At 55.6% G+C, this 25,957-nt stretch overlaps 1 protein-coding gene across 1 annotated transcript in view; it reads left to right on the top strand.

The window, feature by feature from the left end:
• Positions 1-25,957, top strand: part of LOC138999351 (kinesin-like protein KIF26B) — a 230,501-nt gene that overhangs the window by 150,683 nt on the left and 53,861 nt on the right. The window contains exon 6 of the mRNA XM_070401463.1: positions 22,824-23,030. Within this exon, the coding sequence (XP_070257564.1) occupies positions 22,824-23,030 (207 nt within the window). The remainder of the gene's footprint in view (positions 1-22,823; positions 23,031-25,957) is intronic.

Below are 25,957 nucleotides of genomic sequence, written 5' to 3' on the forward strand. Positions count from 1 at the left end.
GCCGCACACAAATGAAAATGAAAAGACAAGAGATCATTGGAAATATTGGGGGACCAGGCGGGCAAGTCCAACTCAAGGGGAAGGACTTCCTCCTGTGCTCAGGCCTCACCAAGCTTTTATTGATCTGGGATACACCCCTAGCATAGCCCTTGGCCAGGTGACCCCTGGCAACAGGCAGACTAGCCCATCAGCAAGGATTTACATAATAATAAATGGGGGAGTGGTTTCAGCTACCACTGTCTGGACAAACAGGTGGCGCCTAGCTCTGGCCTTTGCTAAGGCTTCAAAGGCACCCAGCCTTCAGGGGGTTCTCTGTCTATGCTTATCAGATAGTGAAGGCAATAAACAGTTTCTCACACTGTCTCACCTCCGAGATGTGTCCACACGGAACAAAGGTGACAGCGCCTGCCCACGTGGTCCTCCCTTGAGGACACTCCTAGTTCGTTCATGGCGATAACGGGTACGTTTCCCACAGGCATGAGCCCTGCTGCAGTCACACCAGCCCCCGGCCAACGTGGAGTAGTTACTTTGGGCTGTGGCGCCTCTCTTCTCTTCGGTTCAGCCTTTACCTGCTTCCCGCCACATCCGCCCGCCACCTCCTACCCCCAAATAGGTTCCACTATTCATTGTCCGTTCCCTCAGGGTCCTGCAGGTTAAAGGCAAATTGAACGATAATTGCGCTCACTGTCCAAAGTCTCCTCTGGAAGAAGGCGAAATGTGCATGAAAGAGGGAGCGAGTGGATAAATGCCAACTACAACTGCTGATGCCGACATTTACGAAGGGGGGCAGAAAGAAAAGATGGGCAAACGTATTCTCTTCCTCACCTTCCTCCAAAGCAAACGCGTTCCGTCACCCACCCCGGTTTCTAACCCTGCCTTCTCGAGCCCAGAGCGCGGGGTCCGGCTCGGAATGGCAGCTGCCCACTCCCAGATCCGGTTCCCAGTGGCCAGCCCCGCCCCCAGCCAGGGCACAGGGTCAGGAGCAGCCACCGACGATGAATCAGGTCAATGGTTATTGTCTCTGCGGACCAGACCTGTAAAGGCCAGCAATTAGCATTTCCCCGGAGACCTTCCAGATGCAACGGGAATGACAGGAGACCTTCCAGAGGCGGCGGGACCCACATGGCAGCCCTTCCTGCTGCTGATTTATTCCTCCTCCCAGGAGTTCCCACAGAGGTCAGCCCTGGTGGGTTTCAGGAGCTGCTTCACAGCTTCTGATTCGGCCACCCTTTCGGAGCCCAGTGCTGGGCAGAGCTGAACCCCAGAGTCCCACCTTCCCAAACGGTGACATGGCAGACGTGCCTTCTCCAGCCGCCATCCCCCTCGGAGCACCCGTCCCTCCTCCTGTCCCCAGGAGCTGCGGAGTGGGGCCATGGGAGAGAGACAGTGGCATGAAGTGACCCATCCCGTCCCCACCAAAGCTGACAACTTACAGGATGACCAGTGGCAGGAAGACACGCTGTCCTTACAGGGAGGTTTGGTTGGTTGTGGGGCTTTCTCACATTCTTCAGAGCAAACCGTGCTGAGGAAACGGATGAACCGTCTCCCTTGCTGCCTGGGTCCCCTTAGCTGACCTCTGCGAACTCGGGGGTGCTGTGTAGCTGGGTGTCAGGACAACACATCTCTCTCTTTAAATACTAAGCGTGCAAGTAGGACAGGGCTGCGGGGCAGTGTGTCATTGCCTCTGTTCTCTGTCATCATTCCCTGGCCCAATGTTTACCTGTAAATCAGAGTCTTAGGTTAGAATGAAAGGGGGAAGGGCGCCCGAGGCCTTGTTTAAAAGCACTAAAAGGCACATGAAGCTTCACAGAGCTCGGGCTCGTCCCTGCTGTGTGTAAAGGCATCAGAAGGAACGGTGAAGGGGGGGGGGGTGCGGGGCGGCGGGGTGAGGGGGAGGAGGTGGAGCTGCCTGAGTGTTTATTGAGTAGCCGGTGGTCTGGTCCAGTGGCGTCATCCTCTGGCCTTTGGGGTCACAGGGCTCCTTGAGGGATTGCTTACAAGGAACGGAGGTCATGGAGAGGCGGTCCCTGTTTTGAGTTCTCTTGCGTGTCCTGACTCATCGCTCGGTGTCAAAGCAAGGGTCAGGGACATGGGAAACAATAAACAATCCCAGGAGTTTCGTGAGCTCCGAGGACCGGAGCGCCCATGCAGGCTGTGCGCCTGAATTGAGCGGAACGTGTGGGCACAAGAGGAATACGGCACAAGTGGGTTTAAACTGGAGACCGAGCTCTGGGATTTCCCCGCTCTGCCAAGGGGAGGGCACAGCTAATGCCACGTGGAAGATGATGAAGGTGATTGGTTCTGGTCCACGTTCGCTGGACTAAGATGAGGCATTGGTTTAAGAGTGTGGTTGGGTGTGAAGAAGAAGAATCCGTGTAGGCAACGAATAAGTGCTGTTAGGCCGCCAGGGGAGTGCGGAGCCTCGTGCTGGGAACTGTTTGGACTTTGGTTTGGATGGAATGTTAGGCAGATGGCCCCCGAGTTCCCCTTCTTTCTCTCTGTATAATTCACCCCCCTGTGCATTGCCCGCCTTCCGGAGATCCCACTGGGCCTTGAGGAAAATGTCCCCTTAACGGTACAGAAGGGAAGAATCCAGCTACGGCCTTTTTGAATAATCAGGAGTTCTTTTTGTCTCTTTTCTGAGCACTTTCTTTTCATATGACCTTCCCCTAGGACAGGGGTGGGCAACCCCTGGCACGCGTGCCAAACATGGCACGCCAGTAACTTTTGCTGGCACGCGAAACCCTCTCTTATAATCTTCCATTTACAATTTTTTTCTTAATATCGACTTTTTTATATTTCAGATAAATTCAGTGTAGGTGCATCTTAAATAAATAATTTTACAGAACATGTATACATTAAAAAATAAATGTATTTTTCATCATCATATACTGTGTTTTTGTCGCTCGAATGAATTTTATTATTTCTTCAAGGTTCTTCACATACGTACACCTTAAGAGATAACAAGTAGGCATAACATGTTCTCAAAAAATTAGGGTTGGCACGCAGAAGAATTTTGAGTCAGAGATTTTGCTGGTTTTGGCACGCACTCACAAAAAGGTTGCCCACCCCTGCACTAGGAGTTAGGTAGGGACAGATGTCTTCCGGTTCCACTTTCTAGATGAGAAAACTGAGACTCAAGCGTGTCAGGTGATCGAGCCACCCATGATTGAGACGGGAGCCTCGTTTTTGTGTTTCTTCTACTCATCCCACAGTCAGTCCATCACCAGATCTGTTCATATTTCCCCTGCAGTGTCCGTGCGTCTTTCTCTCCGTATCCATACTGGTTTCCTGTACTGCCTCCCAGGGGCCGGTCGGCTCCTCCTGACGCCTCCCCTGAGTTTCTGGATCTTGGGAACATGAACCCACATCCGGGCCCTGCATTGGCCGCCTCCAGTGGGTTGTGGGCACAGAGTGGAGGCGGCCTTGGGGTGCTTGTGACAGGAAAGGCTGTGCGGAGGTTTCTGACATGCTGCGCCTCTCGGCACCTCGTCCCGACTCCCAGCAGCCCTCAGCACTCGCTTCTGGAGTGCGGGCCTCTGCATGGAGCGGGCACAGGGCTGTACGCGTCTGCACTTCTCCTCTGTGCCATGCAGCCAACCGCCTCAGGGCACGGAGTCAGTGAGAGCTCCAGCCGAAATGGCTTTGTGCTCTCAGAACGGGGACCCACTGGTCTAGCTGCAAACTGGGTATCAGGGCACGTTACTCATCTTGTTATATCATGTTCACCTGACTCTGCGGATGTCACCAAGGCTCATTATAAGTAATTTGTGGCCTCTCTCATGTCTAATATTAGTTACGTCTAATATTTTTAAGTGCCCATCATAATAATTTAAAGTGTGTCATGAGGATGCTAATACTGCCCACCTTTCAACCCGCATTTTCATTGTATGAAAGAACAGCATTGCATTCTGTCGTGTTTTGTTTCTGTCACACCGTCCTCACCATCTAGATGGGCAGTCCCTCCATGACAAAGAGGCGTCTTCATTCGCGGATTCTGTTAGTAGAATATTGTGTGCCCAGTGTGTGGGGCGCGTGCACTTACCCCCTGGCCCTGTACGAGTGGTGTCATTGGCTATGAGTGATGTGCCCAGGGGTGGGGGTTCATGGTGTTGGGACTGAATGGGGCTCCTGCTCCCCAGTCCCACCTGTGTCTCTATCATGACACCATGTGGCTTCCACACGTCGTTGTCTGTGAGAGAGCTCCCAGTTATGACACAGTCCCGCGATGGAGGGGCAGATGCACCAGGTTTCCACACGATGGAGGAGCAGCTGAGCCAGGCTCCCAGTTGGAGAGAGCCTCTGTCCCCCGGCCTCCTGCTCCCTCACAGATGGAGCTGGTCAGGGATCACGAGTGCAGCCTCTTCCCAGGTCCATACCCACTGGCTTCCTTGGGAGGTGCTTGTCCCTCAGCTTCCGCTCTCCTCCCGTTAGGCTCCCTCCACACATCAAGGCACAGAATGAGTGAAGCCTTTCTCCCGATGCGAGACAAGCAAGCAGAAGCTCTGTGCGCCCAGTGGCTCCTGGGCTGTGGCCCCTCCTGCCTCCCAGAGGCTTGGGGTCTCTGGTGGTAGGTCCTGGGCACCTTTAGTGTGTGTACGGATTCCCGTGAACCTCTGGATCCGCCCGTGAGGACATTCGTCCCTCTCTGCCCTTGAGAGACGCAAGATGTTACTTCCTGGTGCCGTAGATACCAGGGCTTGGGAGAGGCAGCCTTGCACTCGGTTCCTGCTGCCGAAGGGTTAACCGTCCCCACGACAGATCCCCCGGCGCCGTCCCTCCAAACCACCGGACTGAGACAGGATGAGCCTGCCCCCGGCTTCTGCGTGGAGCCGGCATGGAGGCTCCGCTAGAACAATGTCCTGGGGAGCAGCCCTGCCGGCTGAGGGTGACGGCTGGCAGGTGCGAGCGCAGGAGGCCCAGCCCTCGTGGCCTCGATTCCGAAAGGCTGCCAGGCCAAGGGTCTGTGTGTCAGCTCCGCAGACGGCCCCTCCCCCTCCACTCCTGCCAGGGCTCTGCCCTGGGCAGGCAGGATTCACCTACCTCTCGTCGTCCGGCCCAGAATGTTCCAGATTTCCCGTCACATTCAGCGGGGGCTCCCATGGCAGCAGTCGCTTTTGGAGACGGAAGGAGGTGGAGGATGTTATTGTATTTCACACACGGAGGGTGTGGGGGCCCTGGGGACCCATCTCGCAGTGGCTGGCCTTTCCTGGGGACAGAGGTGCTGCTGGGGTGTGGCTGGCGGGAGGGTGTGGCCCTGGATGGGGGCCAGACACACGTCTGTCCCCTGAGCTGTTTTCAGGCATGAACTTTCCATACTGGCGCTGACCACACGGGGACCCTCTCCGTGGCCCAGACCCTCGGGCTCCTCTGTGCCGTCCTGTTCCCAGGACAGTGGGCATGTGGCTGAGGCAGCCATTGGCATTCCCTCTCAGCATCCATCCTCAGGCATAACCATAGAGACAGAAGGCGGACTAGTGGTTACCAAGGGACCGGGGGAGGGGACTTGGGAGTCACTACTAACAGGTATGGGGTTTCTTTTGGGGGATGGAATATTCTGGAATGGGATAGTCATGAATGTTGTGTAATATAGTAAATATATCTCTAAAAAACCATTTCCACCTGGCTGGTGTGGCTCAGTGGTTGAGCGTTGACCTATGAACCAGGAGATCACAGTTCGATTCCAGGTCAGGGCGCAAGCCTAGGTTTCGGGCTCGATCCCCAGTGTGGGGCGTGCAGGAGGCAGCTGATCAATGATTCTCTCTCATCATTGATGTTTCTCTCTCTCTATCCCTCTCCCTTCCTCTCTGAAATCAATAAAAAATATTTTTTAAAATGTGTTAACTTTAAAAAACAAACAAACCCAAAACAAACCATTTCCCTCGCGGGCATTGTCTGGGTCTTTCTGCCTCCGACTCCCAGGTGAGCCGGTTGCGGGAGCCGTGGCTCAGTAGCGCCTGCCTTCTCTACCTGCCCCTCCCAGGTGACTGTTCAATCAAATGCTGTCAGGTGGTGAGGATGGTGGGACATGAAGATTTGAAATCTGTAGCGTTATTAGCGCTGCCAATTCAGTAATTTCACAAGCGGCCCCATCAGGGACAGGGGCTACCTTTCCAATCAATGTTGTTTTTGTGTGACATTTTCCCGGAATGACTTTTGTTGAATTATGCAAATGAGCCTATGGTCCAAAGAAAGTCTGTGCCCTGAACTCTGTCCTGCCTCTTGCTGTGTCACTTCCTTATCCTGGGGGCCTTCCTGCCCGTCTCCTCAGGACCGCGCTCTGCCCCACTTGCATGCCCTTGACAGCCGCCAGGACACACGGGTCAAAGCTTGGGCTCCATCCCTGCCGGCTGCCGGCGCCCCTGAGGGAGTCAGGACCCCATCACCCTCCAGGGCCGGCTCTCAGGCCCTGATTTCTGGGGAGTCCAGCTGGCCCCGTTTTTCTCCAATCTGAAAATGAGAGAACGAGATATTTAAGAGAATGAAAGCAGGAGCCCCCGGGATTCACAGCACAGTTGTCAGCGAGGAGGCCCGGCAGGCGTCCCCTGACCCTGAGCTGGGCGGCCTCGGACCTGGCCTGGAGGTACCAGAGCATCGCTTTCCGCCCCGGTTGGCACCCGCCTGTCATCGTCGCTGGGGTCTTCTCTCTCTTTCTTATGACCTTAGTTCCCCCCCTCCCCCACTCCCAGTGATCATATTTGCCGTCAGGTGTCTTTGGGAGGATTTAGTGACTTTTTTAGGGACAAATGCTGACTCTGAGGCCCTCCAAAGAGACCTATGACATCAGCCTCTGCGATGGGGGGTTGCTCTGATCTAACTGCCACCGTCACGGTCAGAAGCCTCCTGGCGGCCTCCGGACCTGCACGCTGCGTGCCTGGGCCTCGGGCGGGCTTCCCTGGGCCCTCCCCGCCCTCCTGCCTGGTACATGGGCTCCACGGTGCGCACTCCGCTAGGGCCTGGGGAGGGAGGCCTTGATGGCAGCGCCTCTGAAACCATTTTCACGTGGCTCGCCTCCACCTTCTGCTGTTCGGAACATAATTGAGACAAAGGGGTTTGTAGGTATCACTGCCCACCAGACTCTCCCAGGGGAAGCCTGGGACTCGGACCTGGGAATCTCCGGCCTCGAAGTGGGTGCCTGGTCGGGGAGGCTGTTGACACAGTGCGGCTTCTCGCATGTTTACAGCACGAGGGCCACTCGAGCCTCAAGGACACGTTTCCTGGTTCCTCCCCCATGAGCGGCCTCACCGCCTCTGTGTACTTGGCGGGACTGGTTTTTGCTTCTCAGCCTCATCTCTGATGTGATTCGTATCTAAATCTGATACAAAATTATATACTTGCCCAAATACTTCATCTGCATTTCAGAATTTTGTCTCCGAAAATGTTGTTTTTCTAAAATGATCTAATCCAAACCTCTTATTTTACAGATTAGAAAGCAGAACTCTGCATCAGGGTTTCTCAACAGCGGCTCTGTTGACATCTGGGGCCAGCTGAGTGCTATGGGGGGTGCCCGGTGCGTTGTAGGTGCTTAGCAGCACCCTGGCTCCTACCCTTTAGATGCCAATAACTCCCTTCCCCCCTCCCCCCCCGCAGTTGTGACAAACAGTGTCTGCAGACCTTGCCAGATGTTCCCAGGTGAGAGCCACTGGCCTGGCGGTGGACACAGTGAGGCTGTGGCAGAGTCGGGAGTGGGACCCCGGTGCCCTGGCTCCCAGATTGGGCAGCAGAATTAAGCTCTGGCTGCCCGAGCTCAAGGTGGTCTTCAAGGGCACTCCCGGCTCGCGAGGGGGGGCGAGGGCGCAGGCGGCTCAGGAGCCAGGGCCAGCACGAGCTCTGTGGGACTCTGGGCAGATGCGTTTCTCTGCCCGGTCTCCCGCCTCCGGGTAGAACCGGCCCATGATTCACTGATTCAGTTTCCACGCGTGAACTTCTCTGCGGGCCGGTATGTCTCAGGAGTGCAGAGGGTGTGTGTCCAGAGCAGACAGACTCCAGGGAGGAATGCAGGGAGCAGAGGACTGTCCTCCGTGTGTGCTGACCGTCCACGCAGCCAGAACCAGGGACCAGCCCGAGGCAGGGGCTGCGCAGCCTCAGACGGCGAGCGTGGCTCGTTCTCCGCCAGGTGGACGCCGCTCGGCTCCGAGCTCCTTCCCCTCGTGGAGGCCCGAGTCTCGGTTTCTTGGGCACTTCCTCCTCGGCTGTTCCCCGAACCGACGTGTACAGGGCTCCCTCCCGTTTCTCCTTTAAGTCTGGGTCAGTCTTCTCTCGTGGCTGCAGGTTTAGCGGACACCTGTGGCCCTCGACACGCGGACCGTGGCAGGTAATGAAGGCCCAGGGTTTTGCCACTTTCCGATGGAGAAGGACGAGTGTAGTTCCCAGGATTTCATAGGCGAGAGGTCAGCTCTCAGCTGGGCGCTTCTGGGCCGGCTCTCAGCCTGGTTTCCCTGCGACAGGTTGGCATGGAGTCTGGTTACTGCACCGTCTTTGGCTCTGAGCTCCATGGAGCTGTCGGAGGTGCCTTTCCTAGGAGACAGGATTTCATCCGGGGGCCGTGCCCACATGCCAAGCAAAAGCCACTCACCCCTCTGAGCCTCTTGTTGACATGGTGCTAGAAATACCAAAATAGACACAGAACTTTGGGCTGAAATGACTTCCAGATAGTTCCAGAGGCTCCAAGAACATAGCGAATGGACTGAGGAATAAGAGGTTCTGGTTGTGCTACTAGCATTTGTGGTTTTGTTCTAAGAAATCGTTGCTGCGAAGAAAAGGCTTCTCAACGTGCCCTGCGCTGCTTCTTTCTTTGACTTTTTGAGGGAACAGCATTCTCTGTGTTTCTGAGGTGTTTCCTGTGCAGCCACCTGGTCGTCGTCCCCAGGGAAAAAGCAATTAGTTGGTGCTGTGAGCTGCATTTTATCGCCATGCACACGGGGACCACAGTGCCCCATTTTCCACCACATAAAGGAGGGACATTCTGGAAACTTCTGAACAAAGAAAAAGTCGTGTTTATCTCCACAGTTGAAATTTCCTAGGGGGGAAATAGCAGCTGGGTGAGTAGAGGGAGCTCACTTTTCACTAATTCCAGCCTGTGTTTGTGAGGGGCTCCGCGGAGTCTGTCTGCTCCGTGACCGTGTGGCTGGGGGAGGCTCTCGCTCCCTCGGCCGCGTCCCTCACCAGTGACGTGGGGACAGAGCTGTCCAGCCGTCCTGTCTGTGATGCTTGGACACAGTGGCTCTAACACAGTGGTTCCCAACCTTCTGGCCCTTTAATACAGTTCCTCATGTGGTGGGGACCCCCAACCATAAAATTATTTTCGTTGCTACTTCATAACTGTAATGTTGCTACTGTTATGAATCGTCATGTAAATATCTGATACGCAGGATGGTCTTAGGCGACCCCTGTGAAAGGGTTGTTCGACCGCCAAAGGGGTCACGACCCACAGGTTGAGAACCGCTGCTCTAACAGCTTTAAAGAACTCAGACTTTTATCATGGATGTCATATCATCAGGTCAAAACCCCAGCATCTCCCCCAGTATTTACTTTAAAAATATATATTTTTACTGATTTCAGAGAGGGAGAGGGTGAGAGAGATAGAAACATCAGTGACAAGAGAGAATCATTGATCGGCTGCCTCCTGCATGCCCCCACGGGGGATCGAGCCTGAAACCCAGGCATGTGCCCTGACCGGGAATCAAGCCGTGACCTCCTGGTTCATAGGTCGATGCTCAACCACTGAGCCACACCGGCCGGGCCGGGCCCTTCCCACTCCTCCCCGTGCATCCTTCCCTTTGCTGATGGAATATCAGAAGCAGAGTCTCTTCTCCCCTCCACTTCCCTCCCCCAGCAGCCATGGCCTGCACGCTGAGGGAAGCCGAGAGAAGGATGCTACCTGAGTATCAGGGGTATCTCAGGATCCTGACAGGGAAAGGGCTGTCATCCTCAAACTGGGAATTTTGAGAAGAGTGTCATGAAAGGATTGTTCACAGAAGGATGCGTACAGAAAACTAGAACAGTCGCCCAGGGCCAGTAACACCGGTTGCCCGTACCCCTTAGGTCTCAGGCTCAGAGGAGGAGCTGTCTCTGACCCAGAGAAACGGAAGTATCCAGAGACTTGCCTTCCTCCCTCCAGATGTGGTCCGGAAGCCCGCCTCCCCGGAACCAGCAGGATGGCCAAGGGCAGACCGTGCATCTGAAGGGCACGGAGGAAAATTGGCCCAGCATGGATCGGACCAATTCTTTCAAAATAGCCCTCCACTCGCTGAGACTAAGAGGCACCCCTGCCTCCTCTCTCCATCCTTCTGTGTCCTGATGGGTATAGCTGACACCTCCCACCCCTGCCTCCCCGTCATTTCTATCCTGTTGGCTGCCCTCATTCCTTCCTCTGTGCCATAATAACGGCTGGAGAAGCCACAGGCTATTTCTGATCATCCCTTCCGCTGCTAACAGCACGCCGTTTGTTCTGCCACCCGAGTGACCCGCACCTACTCGGAGCTCATGGCACCAATTTCCTCCAGGCAGACGGTCTTTCTCGGCAGCCCTGGCCGACCAGATTCTGGCTGCGTGGGACACGGTGGGCAGGGATGGCTTTGGCCCACTCGCTAGTTTGGTTGCTCAAATGTGGATTCCAACCGTGGGGAGAGAGCCAACAGTATGCCCTTTGGATGTCGATCCTTTTGGCCTCCTTGAGTAACAAGTAGAAAGGGTTTCTTCAGGTACGTTGTCACCAAAGAGACCTGCCAGAGCTGATGCTGCCTGGGAGGGTATTCACCAGGAGCTCTGCCCCCTCTTTTCCCCAAGTTCAAACCAAGAGCATTGATGAGACGTGGCCCTAGAGCCAAATAGCATTGAGTTTCATGCAAATGCATCCTGGAGCATTATAATGACAAAGACAGCTGGATAGAGAGATAGATGGATGGATAGATAGATATGTGTGTGTGTGTGTGTGTGTGGTTTAAAGAGCGGAGTCAGTTGGCTTAGAGCCATTTATTCTCTTTTTTTTTTAAATATATTTTATTGATTTTTTATAGAGAGGAAGGGAGAGAGATAGAGAGTTAGAAACATCGATGAGAGAGAAACATCGATCAGCTGCCTCCTGCACATCTCCTACTGGGGATGTGCCCACAACCAAGGTACATGCCCTTGACCGGAATCGAACCTGGGACCCTTCAGTCCGCAGGCTGACGCTCTATCCACTGAGCCAAACCGGTTTCGGCAGCCATCTATTCTCTTACCATGACCTCCGTTCAGTGAGTGGCTTGTATGGGCAAGATGGCTGAATGGGGTTTCAGCCTTGGGGTTGTCAGTTCTTACAAGAGTCCATGGCCACAGACTCATCAACGGCTTGCTATGCTGGTTCAGCACATGGAAGTGTTGAACTTGGGACATCACTGGAACTCTCTGTGCCTCAGGCGTCGAATCTGTAAATGTGACAGTGAGCGCAAGGTGGCTCCTACTCCAACAGAGCAATGCGAGTGCCCTGAGAAGGCAGGGTTCTTAGGAAAAGACAATAATTCTGGGGAAAAATACAAGGAAAAGAGGAACCGCACACAGGAGATGGACTGACTCCCTAAAAACGCCATGGGCTGGGTCCGCAGGGGCTGAGGACAGGGCACGGTGGGCTCCACTCATTCGGTGGGTGGCCGGGAGTCAGAGCCGACGCAACCGCACGTAACACAGGGGTAACCGTTCATCCAGACAACTGCTGAGACTTGACAAAGACGTTATGGCCATTGGAAGCCAGACCAATGGATACACGAGAAAGGATGAAGGTTGCTAACCGTCACGCGGCCATAGTGCCACCCTGAGCCCCGCCCTGTGCCTGCTGGGTGACCAGCCACCCTCTTGACTGAGGGCTAACGCCTGTTGAGTTTACCCATGCGCCCACCAGCGGGGCATCGTGTTTGGCAACCTGTCCATAAGCCGCGCCGTAAAGATTTGAGTAATGGAGCAGAACAGTTTTCAAAAGTCTCGTTACAGCCCATCGCGCCAATAACTTACAATTTTTGAAAATCCCTGAATACAAATTTACACAAGTTTGAGTTGTTTTACAGCGTACCAGGCCATTAATTTAAGTTTTAAAAGTCCCTTAATATCCCTAATCATAGCCTGTGCTTTCTTAAAGGGATGAAATACGTTTCCATAAAGCGCAGCAACACAAGGAAAAGGGGACTCGAGGGAATTCGTAAAACTTGCCAAAGCACCATAAATACGTTCGGCGGGGGCCTGTTCTGTGCACAGTTTAGCTGCGATGGGTTGGGCTTGATCTCAAATTCTTCTACGTCCTCTTGCCTGGTCCCCACCGGGTAGGCAAGTCGGTAGACGGGACATGTGCACGACCTTCACCAGAGCGGGGGCTGAATCCCTTCCTGCTGCTGCTTCCTGTGAGACCTTAGGGAAGCCATTCTGCTCCTTGGGACCTCGTTCTTGCATCACAGGAAAAGGCCCCCTGGACAGGGCGGCTGGGAGGGTTGGTTCAGCAGAGGTAGGACCTTAGGAGATGCTTGTTGAGTGGAGACCACGTGCAAGAGCTGACGTTGAGCATACGGGCAGGCAGCTTTCTCTGCCACCCTCACATCCCTACACACACCCCGTCCCTCAGATAGGCCAGCAGTCAGCATGCACTTGCCCCATATCTTTTGTAAATTCAGACACACTCCCTACCCCGCCAGTCAGCATAACGACCCCCTCCTACCTATCTCCCTAAAAATATAGAAGAGTTTAGAATCTGGGCAGGCTGCCTTTACAACATTTCCAACCCCTGATCTAATTGGTCATGATCATGTCTACAGCCCTCTTCCTCTTCCTTCATATCTCCGTTCATTCTTTCATTTCCCTTTGTATCCTCATCAGGAACCTTCCCAGGAAAGACCCCATTTCTGCAAACTTCCATCTCTCCTTTCTGACTCTCAGGTTGGAGAGCTGAGCTTCAGCTGGGGCGAGGTGGGGGGGCAGCTCTGTCAGGGATGCTGGGGAGGGAAGGACACCTAAGATGCCGGTTGGCTTTCAAAGCCCTCGCAGTTTTACAAATTGGAATGAACATGAGGGGTTTTGCCTGGAGCATAACCGCCAACTCTGTACCAGCCCCGGCTAAGAGTCTCTCTCAGCCGCCACCCAGACGTCCCTACCCTAAACTCGACCTTCTGGGAAAACGCATTACAGCCCCATTTTCTCTAGTTTTATAGATGAATGTTTCTTATCACGCACGAGAGGGTATGACATCAGCTCCTGCCGCCTGGAGACGCTGGCGCCCTCTCTCATGTGCCCGGGGCCCTTCGCCGTCTGGACTGTGTCACAGGTGGGCAGCAGCGTAATGAGATCTTCTGGTACCGAGCTGGCCTTCACGGAGGATCTGGGTTACATCAGCGTCCTCACTTCCAGTGTCAGAGCTGGAGGAAAGGGCTGGAAGGTTGCCAGTTTCCACCTCCCCAACAAAGCAGTGCCCTCGGCCCACCCTGTGAGGGCCACGTGTTCTCAGTGACGGGTTGATTCTGGAATCCTCCCGTCAGATTCAGACATCGTTCCGGCGAACTGTGGCCGAGAAGCGGAGGGGCCTTCCCTGGAGAAGGGAGCCCACGTCTTCTCATTTGAATAACTATTTTCCATCCGAAGTAAATATTGACTGCTCTACCCAACCAACATGCTTATTGATTCTAGAAAATGTTAGATCAAAGCGTTAAACGTTGTCCTCACAGACACTCATACACACACGCGTACACACACTGCGGAACCCCGGGGAGTGTCTCTAGGGGGAGAAATGGTCTGGAAACAATTGCTGATTTTTTTTCTCATATTGATTTTTCTGATGAGTATAATTCCATCCAGTCCCAAATAATTGTTTGTTTGCGGAAAGAAGAAAAGAATCTATAGGACGAGTTGGTTTGGTTTTTACTGTGGGAAGTTGATGTGTCCATGACGGTAGTAAAAGCCGTTGGAGGCAAAAGTTAAAGAGCCAGATAGTACGGTTGCAGGACTTGGGTTCCGTTTAGAAAAGTTTCTTAAACTATTGCTCCTTCCTAAGGTTGACACATCTTGTTGCATGTGAGAACGCAAGAGTTCTCCTCAAGCCGATCATGCAATAGAGTCAGAAGCCACTTCTGTTTGTTCCTTGTAAATATATTTTTATTGATTTCAGAGAGAAGGGGAGAAGGAGAGAGGGATGGAAACATCAGTGATGAGAGAGAATCATTGATCGGCTGCCTCCTGCACGCCTCACACAGGGATTGAGCCAACAACCCTGGGGCATGTGCCCTGACGGGGAATCGGACCGTGACCTCCTGGTTCATAGGTCGATGCTCAACCACTGGGCCACACTGGCCGGGCACCACTTCTGTTTTCACAGTGCAAGAACCTTCTTTCTCCAGAAACCAGAATCTTTAAATGAATCCGACTGTCGCTTGCCCAGGAGAGGACAGTCGCATGAATTGTGTTGTGAGTCGCAGTGGGGCTTGAGGGGAAGACTCCAGGGGGATGAGCCCGTGAACTTCCTGAGAAGGTGGGGCCCAGACCATCAGCAGCAGCTGGGACTCGCTAGGAATGCGCACCCTCAGGCCCACCCAGCCCACTGAATCTGAACCCTGGGAGGGGCTCCAGCCCCTGGGTTTCCACAGGTCACTTCAGTTTGAGTGGTTTGCTGTCCTTGAGTAAGGAGGCATAAACTTGCCTGGCCGGCGTGGCTCAGTGGCTGAGCGTCAACCTATGAGCCAGGAGGTCCGGGTTCGATTCCCGGTCAGGGCACGTGCCCGGGTTCCAGGCTCAATCTCCAGTGGGGGGGCGTGCAGGAAGCAGCCGATCAATGATTCTCTCTCATCATTGATGTTTCTCTCCCTCCCTCTTCCTCTCTGAAAGCAATAAAAATATTAAAAAAGAAAGAGAGAGAGAGAGAGAGAGGGAGGAGGGAGGGAGGGAGGGAGGGAGGGAGGGAGGGAAGAAGAAAGAGAAGGGAAGGGAAAGGAAGGGAAGGGAGAAAGAAAGAGGAGAGAGAGAGAGAGAGAGAGAGAGAGAGAAAGGAAGGAAGGAAGGAAGGAAGGAAGGAAGGAAGGAAGGAAGGAAGGAAGGAAGGAAGGAAGGAGAAGGGAAGGGAAGGGAAGGGAAGGGAGAAAGAAAGAAGGAAGGAAGGAAGGAAGGAAGGAAGGAAGGAAGGAAGGAAGGAAGGAAGGAAAGAAGGAAAAGGAAGGAAGGAAGGAAGGGAAAAGAAAAGGAAAGGAAAGGAAAAAAGAGAAGAGAAGAGAAAGAGAAAGAGCTTCCCTGTGGGCTTCTGTGAAATCACCTCCTGGGAAGCCGTAGTTACTTGAACCCAATGGGGCTCGGAAGAGGCTGCAGAGGGAAGAGCCCGCGCTGCACCTTGGGGGACAGACACCCAGGCGCTCACTGGGGACGTGAATCAGGTTCAGGGAAGAGGAGTGTCCGGGGGGAGAGGAAAGAGATGTGTGTCCCTCAGGCAGCTCCTGCTGCCGGCCTGGCCTGCTCCTGGTCAGACAGCCGCCTGTGGACCCGCGTGCACACACAGAGCAAACATTCGCTCCCGGAGAGCCCGGCGCACAGCTGTCTTCCATCTTGAAGGCCAACAGCTCGGCGTGCTTGCTCTCCTGGGTCAGGAGGGAGCCTCGCGGGTTGGCATTTTAATATTTATCGTTGTGTTGAGTGCTTCATTATTCTCCTGGTCAGGCCACGTGGCTGGCGCTCGCACACAGACTCCTAACTGCACGGCCGTGTCATCGACACAGACCGCAGTGCACACGTGGCACAGGCGGCCGGCACGCTTGTGAACGTGGGCTGTAAAGTACAAGCTGCACCAGCGTTGCCCCCTGAGGTCCTAGCAGCCCCGGGTGGAGGATGTAGGCAGTGCTGGCAGCACTGCGTTCCAGATGGGAAAGCGTGGCCCCGGGGGCCTCCCAGTCACCTTCCTTCTCTGTCCTTCAGGGCCCCCCATTGTCTGGGTGAAGCACAGACTTGTGTTTGGAATAGAAGTCTCCCCACAGTCTGACATCCACCTCTTTTTCCAGCTGAATCTCTTTCCCCCCTCCCCCCTCCCCCCCTCCCCCCTTGAGACTCCGTCAGAGGGAAATCACAGCAACACCCAGGAGCTTCCCGGCAGCCTCGCATGCAGCCCTCAGAACGACTCCCAGGAGGCGTAGGCCAGCTCCATCCCCACTTCACAGATGAGGAAACCGAGGCCGGAGAAGCTAGGAAACGGGACGCGAGGCCCCGTGGCTACTTGCAGGTTACAGCCATGTATTTCCCTGCCTTTGCCGCACACTCCCCCTGCACAGGGTGCCCGGGCCCCGCCCGGGGTGTCTGGCTACACTGACTCCCCTTCAGGTCCCTGGGGCCTCTTCCCGGCCCCGCCCCCCTGGCGGGAATGCCCGGTGCAGATGGCAGAGGGCCCCGCTGTTACACGGTTGGGTCTTAGCCGCTACACTGTGGGCCCCGGGGAGACAACAGCTGGCTGTTAAGCTCTTTACAACCCCAGAGCCTTGCATGGTGCCTGGCCCAGAGTCAGAGGCACCAATGGATGAGGGAGGGAGGGAGGGAGGAAGGGAGGGCTGGAGCTCCCGACTCCCAACCTGGTGTTTATTCCTAGAATAGTTCCGGGGGGTGGTCTGGGAGAGGCCCTGGCCAGGCTCTGTCCCTTGGGCAAGTCTCTTCTGGCCTGAGGTTTCCTAGTTCAAGCAAGATGAACTGAGTGCCCTGCTCTGATGGGGCAGAGCAGGCCCTTGGGGAACACAAGCAGGGCGGTTGGCGGGTCAGCTGGAAGGGGAATTAAACAGGCCTGTGTGAGCTGGAGCCCAGGACCAGGCTCCGTGGGGGGGACCCGCAGGAGCAGAGCCTGGGTGGTGCCCACAATGGGGCTCCTCCTGCCTCCGCAGCCGCGATGATGCTGGTCCCACACGATACACAAGGGCCTATCGAGGGCTTTGTGGGCCTGAGCTCAGTCGCTCTTGTCGCTCGGCGAGTGCAGCTGCCCCCCCCCCCTCCCCCCCCGTCCCTCCTGACGCGTGATGCATGCTCCGGCGTTGCGTCAGACGCAGCCTGCAAGGAAGGCTTTCTTTTAAAAAACAAAACATTTTTAGTGACTTCAGAGAGGAAGGGAGAGGGAGAGGGAGATAGAAGCACCAATGATGAGAGAGTCACCCATCGGCTGCCTCCTGCAACCCCACACTGGGGATCCAGCCTGCAGGTCAGGAATCGAACTGTGACCTCCTGGTTCATAGGTCGACGCTCAACCACTGAGCCAGGCCCTACTCCACACGGTCCAGGAGGGCGCTGACATCCAGCGCCTTTAATATTGAAGGAGTCCCCAGGGATTCCTCAGGCCCCAGGCCCCGCCTCCCTCCCACCCCAGCTTGCTCTACCTGAGCGTGCCTTTCATCAGCTCCTTAACCAGCTCCCAGCACTGAGCGAGAGCGAGGCCTCTCCGACAGGCGGCTGTCAGGATCCGGCCTCTGCTGACAGCCCGGCCCGGGACGCCTGTCTCGTCTCCCAGCCGGGCCAGCTGTGCCCACCTGCTAATTGCGGTGCCATGCAGCGCCTCTGAGAAGGGCTTTCCCTGGCTTTATCCTCCCTCCGCGCCGCAGTCCCTGCTGGCGACAGGTTCCTGCTGACGAGGAGCTTTGGGGAGTCTCCGTCCCCCCACTCTCCGAGCGCTTCTGTCCGGAGAACATCTCATTACCCGGCTCCGTTCTGGCCACACTGAGCTTTGTTGTGCCGCCTCTGTCACCGTCCCCAGCCCGGCATCCACGCATGAACATCTTCCTCTCGGAGGGCCTCGCGGCTCATTACTGGCCGCCTGGGACCACACAAGGGCCCCGCTGACACCTCTGAGAGCCGGTGTCCCCAGCGCAGGGACAGCCTCCACTCCTCAGAGGAGGTTCACCCAGGCCCAGCCCCGGGGAGAGCGTGCCCTGGCCCTGCTGGGCGGGGCTCAACCGGGACACTCACCGCAGGGGAGCCGGTCCCAGGCCTCCCACCGCCCCTGCCCCTCTGCCGGGCAGTGGGTTTGGACCAGCCTCCGAAGTGCCCGGACCTCAGCCTCCTGAGCCTCAGGAGGGGTGCAGGTGGTGATGGGAATGATGTCCCCTAACACAGCTGTGGGGAGCCACGTGGAGTAGTCATTAGTGAATGTGAGTTTGTGGAACTTTGAGAGACGTTATGGCAGTGGTGCCCAGGGCTGGCTGGCTGAGGTGTTGATTTGTCAGCAGAGCAGACACGGCCCCAGACTAGGCCCGGGGTCTCACCCCACCCCACCCCCAAACTCGGCGCTGGATCCCCCCACTCAGCACTTCCTGCCGGGACTACAGCCCCGTGACCTTTGAATAGGTCGCGTCGGATTAGTGCTGTGTTGTATGCAGAGAAATTCCATCCCGTTTGGCTTTGCTCTGTGACTAGCAGCTACACTGAGCTTAGCGTCTTTGGGGTCCCGGCAGGTGTGGATCTGCGATTCTTAACGGTAACTGTGTCTTCATGTGTCACTGACACTGACGTTGCAAATGTGTTCACAGCGCCCGCAGTCGCTCCGGAGCAGGCCCGCTGGCCTCCCTCCCAGGCTTGGGGGTGGGACCTCCAAGGTCATTGCTACAGGGATCTGGTTCTTGCGGTCTCCTAGGAAACTTCTAGAAACTTTCAGTCCCATGAAACAATTAAGATCTTCCTTCAGAGAAAATAACTTCTGACCATTGCTCGAAATGTTATTAGAGAAGTATTTAAACCTTTGCCTTTTGTAAAACCCAAATTTAATTTGCTTCTCTCTCCTATCAGGTTAGGAGGGCACGTTGGGTAAGTTAAAGGGGGCAGGGGAGGTCTCATTCAGGGGGCCCAGTGTGCCCATGGTGGGCTGGCAGTGGGGTCCAGTGTGCCCATGGTGGGTTAGCAGTGGGGCCCAGTGTGCCCGTGGTGGGTTAGCAGTGGGGCCCAGTGTGTCCGTGGTGGGTTAGCAGTGGGGTCCAGTGTGCCCATGGTGGGTTAGCAGTGGGGTCCAGTGTGCCCATGGTGGGCTGGCAGTGGGGTCCAATGTGCCCATGGTGGGCTGGCAGTGGGGTCCAGTGTGCCTATGGTGGGTTAGCAGTGGGGCCCAGTGTGCCCATGGTGGGCTGGCAGTGGGGTCCAGCGTGCCCATGGTGGGCTGGCAGTGGGGTCCAGTGTGCCTATGGTGGGTTAGCAGTGGGGCCCAGTGTGCCCATGATGGGCTGGCAGTGGGGTCCAGTGTGCCCGTGGTGGGTTAGCAGTGGGGTGCAGTGTGCCCATGGTGGGTTAGCAGTGGGGTGCAGTGTGCCCATGGTGGGTTAGCAGTGGGCTCCAGTGTGCCCGTGGTGGGTTAGCAGTGGGGTCCAGTGTGCCCGTGGTGGGCTGGCCTTGGGGTCCAGTGTGACTGTGGCGGGTTAGCAGTGGGGCTCAGCGTGCCCGTGTGGGCTAGCAGGGAGTGGTACATTAATTATATCAGAAGAGGAACGTGCTCTTTAAGTCAGGCCTGGGAATCGCCCGTCGCCCTGCAGTGTGGTTTAGAAATGGGCCCTTCATTAAATCTTTCCCAGTCGCTCTGTCAGCCTGTCCTGAGCACAGAAGGACGGGGAGGACTGCTGATCTTGGTTGATCAGAAACGCGAGTGTGCTTGGAAGCGCACACATCGAGGAGTGGGTTTAAAGTTCAGTGTCTCCGTCACCTTACGTGGAACGGTTGGAGAATTCCCCTGGAGTGACTGATGGACCCTCAGCAGACACTGTGAGCACATGGATCACAGCTGATCAGGACAGAATAGAAGGGAGTAAAGTAAGGGAAGAACTCACTTCCGTTTCAGATGCTCAGAGCAGGTTTCACGTGGGTTACTCGCCTTTACAAACATGCAGCAAACGTGTAGCCTTTGATTTAATCGTTGGGGGAGGAGGGATCATCTGCTCTCTGCTGCGATGTGTGTGTGCATGAAAGCATATTTTGCTTTAATTTTTAAAATTAAGCTTAGGAGAAAGGCTTCTGATGTCAGTCATTTGATAGAGAAAGGAATACAAATTCTTTCCCTCTCCCCTCCCTCCTTCCCTTCCTTCTTAGAACATTATTTTACATTTTATGCTGCTTTCCTTGTCTTTATTTGTTTGTTTCTTTTTAAAATTTATTTTTATTGACTTCAGAGAGGAAGGAAAGGGAGATAAAGATAGAAACATCAATGATGAGAGGGAATCATGGATCGGCTGCCTCCTGCACGCCCCCCACTGGGGATTGAGCCCGAAACCCGGGCGTGTGCCCTGACTGGGAATTGAACGGTGACCTCCTGTTCATAGGTCGACGCTCAACCACTGAGCCACGCCGGCCGGGCTCTTTAATTGTTTCTTCGCAAATGCCCTTCAAGGGCGGTGGCGCAACAGGCCCATTTTGGGGGTAAGGAAACCGAGGCGCACGCCTTGGATGACACAGCCACTCAGGGGGTGAAGCTTGGATTCGAACCCGGTCTCCTGGCTTCTACTTCACTGCAGGGCCGTTGCACCGGGAGCCTGTAAGAAAGGAGATGCGCTCATGAGGTACAATGGACCCTTTTGATGTCCCTCCACCTTTTTCCCTCAAGAGCTGAATCCCCCCAAATACCTCGAACCCGGGAAGGCCTCCTGGTCTGCACTGAGGGTCACAGGGCCTGCGTCTGCTCGCTCTCTGCTGCCATCAGGCTGGGCCTGCGACCCTGGGCTCTCCCATCGGAGCAGAGTCCCCCGTGAGCCACATGATGGCCGGCATTCCCGGGGCGCACACTCACGTGAGGACACCAGCATCCCGTCGCTGCCCCGGCCTGGCCCCGGGGGAGGGAAGCAGGCCCCGGGGGAGGGAAGCAGGCCCCGGGGGAGGGAAGCAGGCCCCGGGGGAGGGAAGCAGGCCCCGGATGGGTTTCGGTGGTGAACGTGCTCTGCAGGTCGGCTGCTCTGTCCCAGCGGGTGGAGGACTCCTTAGGATGTGGAGTCCCCCTGGCAGCCTCCCTTCTTCTACTCTCCCCACCACGCCTCCGGCTGGTGGATTCTGAGGAACCTTCTTTTTGGCCCTGACTTGCCTGGGAGACACTTTTCAGGAACTTAATAGATGCGGAGGCTTAAAGGTAATCCCAGGCCTGCTGGGATGGAGGCAAGCATGATGCCAAGTGGACTTTCTGGTTAGGTCAGTGGTCGGCAAACCACGGCTCGCGAGCCACATGCGGCTCTTTGGCCCCTTGAGTGTGGCTCTTCCACAAAATACCAGGTGCGGGCGCGCACGTACAGTGCGAAGTTGACTTAAAACTTTAAGTAAAGTTTATTAAGTTAATTTTAGGGAACGTTGTGGAGTGAAAGAAGAGGTAGTGTCGAGGATTGAGAAAGGTATGTGGAGACGGTTTGGACATATAGAGAGGATGAACGAAAGGAGGTAGACGAAACAAGTATACATGACGAGTGTGGATGGGAGAGTTGGAAGGGGTCGACCTCAGCGAACGTACCTCAATCAGATTGAGGACGTTTTTAGCAAAGGCCAGTTTAGGAGTCCCCTAATTAAGTTCATAACAATGTACCTACCTATATAGTTTAAGTTTAAAAAATTTGGCTCTCAAAAGAAATTTCAATCGTTGTACTGTTGATATTTGGCTCTGTTGACTAATGAGTTTGCCGACCACTGGGTTAGGTGATCTGACCTTGCTTTGACCAGTTTCTACTAAGCTGATTGTTAAAAAATCAGTGAACTTTGCCCGGCTGGTGTGGCTCAGTGGTTGAGCATCAACCTATGAACGAGGAGGTCACAGTTCAGTTCTCGGTCAGGGCACATGCCCTGGTTGTGGGCTCGATCCCCAGTGGGGGGTGTGCAGGAGGCCGCCGATCCATGATTCTTTCTCATCATTGATGTTTCTCTATCTCTCTCCCCCTCTCCCTTCCTCTCTTTGAAATGAATGAAAACATATTTTTTAAAAAATTAAAGATCAGTGAACTTGGACATCAGTGCACAGGCTCAGAATGGGCCCCATCCTGTCACGGAAATGGTCTGTCTGCCCTACCACGTTATGTATCGCGTGTCTTTGCAGCCCTCATGCCTAGGCTGGTGCCTGGCACATAGTAGGTGCTCAACACCATTGGACTGAACTGGCGGCATCATAACAGAGAGCTGGTCAGGGCGTCAGCGCTGTCCCTGTCCCAGGACCCGAGTCTCCAGAGCTGCGTGTGTGGCTTCAGCTCGACTCCGCTCAGCTCAGGCCCAGGGCAGGCGGGCGTTCCCATAGGTAGCACGTTTGGCCGTGGGGAGGGGGCCGGTCATGAGCCCTGGAGACGTCCATGTGCCGTTGCCAGGCGTGGGTCCGTCCCCCACGGAGATGTGCCTCTGTGCCCTGAAGAGGCGACTTCCATGCGCTCACTTAATGGGACCCCAAATACCAGCTCAAACAAACCTCTCCTCGCGGCTCCCTTGGAACACACTTCAAACACTGACCCTGCGCAGGCCTTTAGCGATGACACTAATCATGTGGGTTTTCGACGCGCGGAGGCGAGGAGCAGATCGCGGAGCTGACTTTTATGTGCGGGCTCATTGATCTGTGTGCTTCGGGGACGACACCAGCCCCGAGAGGCGGTGGTCGGGCGACCTTTTCCCCTACGTAATTGGGCCACCAGGGTGCCGCTCTTCCCGCTTTATATGAACAGGGGGGCAAAGAGCCTGCGTGCTGTTTCTGTAATAAAGCCCAGGGCACACAGAATGGGCCACCCGGCAACTGTGAACGCACCTGCTCCCCCACAGCCCACGGAGGCTCGTGCTTCGGGTTCATCGGGCGCACCGCCATTTATCACGTGAAGGCCCCATGCATGTTCCATCCGCCTCAGTCCACGTCTGTCCCGTTCCCTGTTCCCTAACAGGTGAAGGTCATGCTGCGCATCTGCTCCACGCTGGCCCGCGACACCTCGGAGTCCAGCTCCTTCCTGAAGGTGGACCCCCGCAAGAAGCAGGTCACGCTGTCCGACCCCCTGGCGTGCGGAGGTCAAAGCGCCTTCCAGAAGAGAGGCAGCCAGGTGCCTCCCAAGATGTTCGCCTTTGACGCGGTTTTCCCGCAGGACGCTTCTCAGGTGGGTGCGGGCCCCCCCCCCCCGCCCCCCTCCCCCAGGGCCAGGCAGTGCCCAGTCAATTGCCAGAGCTGTTGCTCATTCGCTGGGGCCCATGCGCTGGAGGTGGCGCCCAGAGCACCCGCAGGACCAGGCCCTCCACCTACGAGAGCCCATTTGGGCTCCATTGGACAGTCTGTTCTTTTGAGTAACTGGAGTTACACTGTGGGCAGGACCACTGTGCCAGGATTTCAACAAGACAGATCCCGGGGAGAAGGAGGGGTGAGCCAGCCAGTGGGTGCCACCGGGAAGTGGGTGGTGGTGGAGAGAGTTGGAAGTTTCAGGACCACGACCTGGAGACCTATTAGGACCCCACTCCCGCCCCCACCTCTGAGTGTGGGTGTGTAAGAGGGAAAAGCATTTCCGGGAGCTGGGTTAGATTTAGGCAGGATCCTAGAAGCTATAGGAGGCCGGTCTATAGTCCTGACGGGGAACTGGAGCACAGGCAGGGAAACTGAGGGTGGCCTGCAGTCCTGTGGCCTGGACCCGTGGAGTGGACGGGAAGAGGGGAGAAGAGGGGGTAGGGGTAGTTGTTGAGTCAGTCAGCTACTGCTGCGTTACGAACCACCCTACGATTCAGCAGCTTAAAGCGATAAGTGTTCACTACTGCTCATGAGTCGGTCAGCTGAGCGTCCTCCCGCTCCCAGCTTGGCTCACTTGTGTGTCTGTGATCAGCTCTGCTGAGCTAGGCTGGATGCTGTCACATGCCTGGGGGGTTCTAGAACGGCCTTGGCTGGTCACCTGGTCTCCCTCCACATCGTCTCGTCTTGGACTTACTCTCGTGGCCGTGGCATGGCCCCAGCCTGCAGCCCTTAGGCCCAGGTTCAGAACGGAAGCACCAGCTCTTGTGCGTGTCCCATTGGCCCAGGTTCGAGGGGCGGGGAAGAGACTCCGCCTCTTGATTGGAGGGGTTGCAAAGTCACATTGCCAGGGGCATGCGCACACGGACGGGTCGGGAATTGTGGCCATTTTTGTTTATCGGCTCTGACTATAATCTTGGGAGCTCAGGGTGCCAAGATTCCCAGACCCACGCTCCTGGAGCCCATCCCGGCAGGAGCAGATGTCTGATGGGAGATTAGCTGCACCATCTGGGGCAGTTCCTGGGCAATGAGTTGGAGCGACTGAACCTTCTCGTAGAGACTATACCCAGGCTGTAGGGGTGCAGTGGCCTGCTGAGCCCGCATGTTCACACCAGACACCTGCGCCTCCCTGATAACTGCCCAGCGCTTTCCAACACTTACACACGGCAGTGTCAGGAGGGGCACCGATAGCCTCTAAACAGTTTTCCTCTTCTTTGCATAGGTTGTGTTTTGTACCGTCCCCTGGGCTCCTCCATCTAAACCCGACAGTGGGTCTAACAAATGCCCCACAAATCATTTCATTAACGCAGCGAACACTTGCCAAGCAGATCTCCCCAAGTTGTAAGAATTCCAACGCAAACCCTAAACTCAGCTCGGACTACGAGTGCATTTCAGATTCATTCCAGGGAAAGGAGGCACCTTTCTTGCTAGTCTTTATTTACACTTCGTGCTCGGTTCAGAGCTCGCATGCTCGATGGTACAGAGCATTCTCTTTAGATGCTTAATGTTTGCTAACATTTCCAACATTATCATCAGTGACAGTTCGAAAAAATCTAGTGTCAAGAAGTTTCCTCTAACTTGACCCACTCACCTTCCCAGAATGCTCTGGTGTAGGAAGGGAGGCACTGCTCGTTGCACATATGGACAAGCAAACTGAGACTCGGAGCTGACGTCTTGTTCATGACCCCTTCCCTGCGCGGGATCTTTCCCAGCTCCCTCCCCTGGACCTCTGTGTGTCCTGTTCCGTCGGGGGTTCATCTGTGACCACCTGTCACTTCACCCACGTTTCCCAGCAGCGTGTCTGTGGACGGTCACAGTGTCCCCATCTGTGGATGGAGACAGAGCCGAGTGCACCTCCTTCAGGCTGTGGTGGTTCATGGAATTAATGCACATGAGGGACTTAGAACCTAGTCAGTGCCCAGCACATGTGAGTTGTTGTTGCTATTCAGTCATCACTGTTGCCACTGACGTCACTCTGCTGGCCATGGCCAGCCCCAGCCTCCCGGGCGAGCGCCCTTCGAGCCCGCACAGCAGGGAAGCCGGCGGTGCGCGAGGCGGGCTCTGCCGAGGCCTTGCTGTCGGCCTGTGGGTCTGCAGGGGCCCTGAGCGGCCCAGACAGCGATGAATTGTGCTTTCTCTCCTCTCTAAGGACATTAGCTTTTTTTAAACAAAATATTTTAAACATTTTTGTATTGATTTCAGAGAGAGGGAGATGGAGAGAGAAACATCAATGATGAGAGAGAATCATTGATCGGCTGCCTCCTGCAGGCCCCCCACTGGTGATCCAGCCTGCAACCCGGGCATGTGCCCTAACCAGGAATCAAACTATGACCTCCTGTTTCAAGGGTCAACGCTGACCACTGAGCAACCCCGGCTGGGCCGGACACCAGCTTCTTGACGCTAAGCAATGACAGAACCTTCTTGCTCCTGTGGCCTTTATTAGCATCCTATGTCCTTCAGTGGCCGTGGCTGTCGCCAGCTGCCTGCGCCGGGGCAGCCCCTGCTGGCCTGGCTTCGCGGAGGTGACCTAGTCCCTCTGGGTGGCTCATAACAACAGAAATGCATTTCTCACGTTCTGGAGGCTGGAAATCCGAGCTCAGAGTGTCTGGCGAGAGCCCCTTCCTGGTTCATAGACAGCGGCTCGCTGTGACCTCAGGGTGGAAGGGACCCAGAGCGGCTCGCTGTGACCTCAGGGTGGAAGGGACCCAGAGCCTGGGGCTTCTCTCCTCATCCCATTCAGGAGGCTCCACCCCATGACCTCATCGCCTCCCAGATGCCCGCCTCCTGACACCATCATAGGTGACTGGAGGG

The sequence above is a fragment of the Myotis yumanensis genome, unplaced genomic scaffold (genome assembly GCF_028538775.1).
Source record: "Myotis yumanensis isolate MYYU_CA2020_CCGP unplaced genomic scaffold, mMyoYum1.0.hap1 SCAF_22, whole genome shotgun sequence".
NCBI classification, from domain to species: Eukaryota; Metazoa; Chordata; class Mammalia; order Chiroptera; family Vespertilionidae; genus Myotis; species Myotis yumanensis.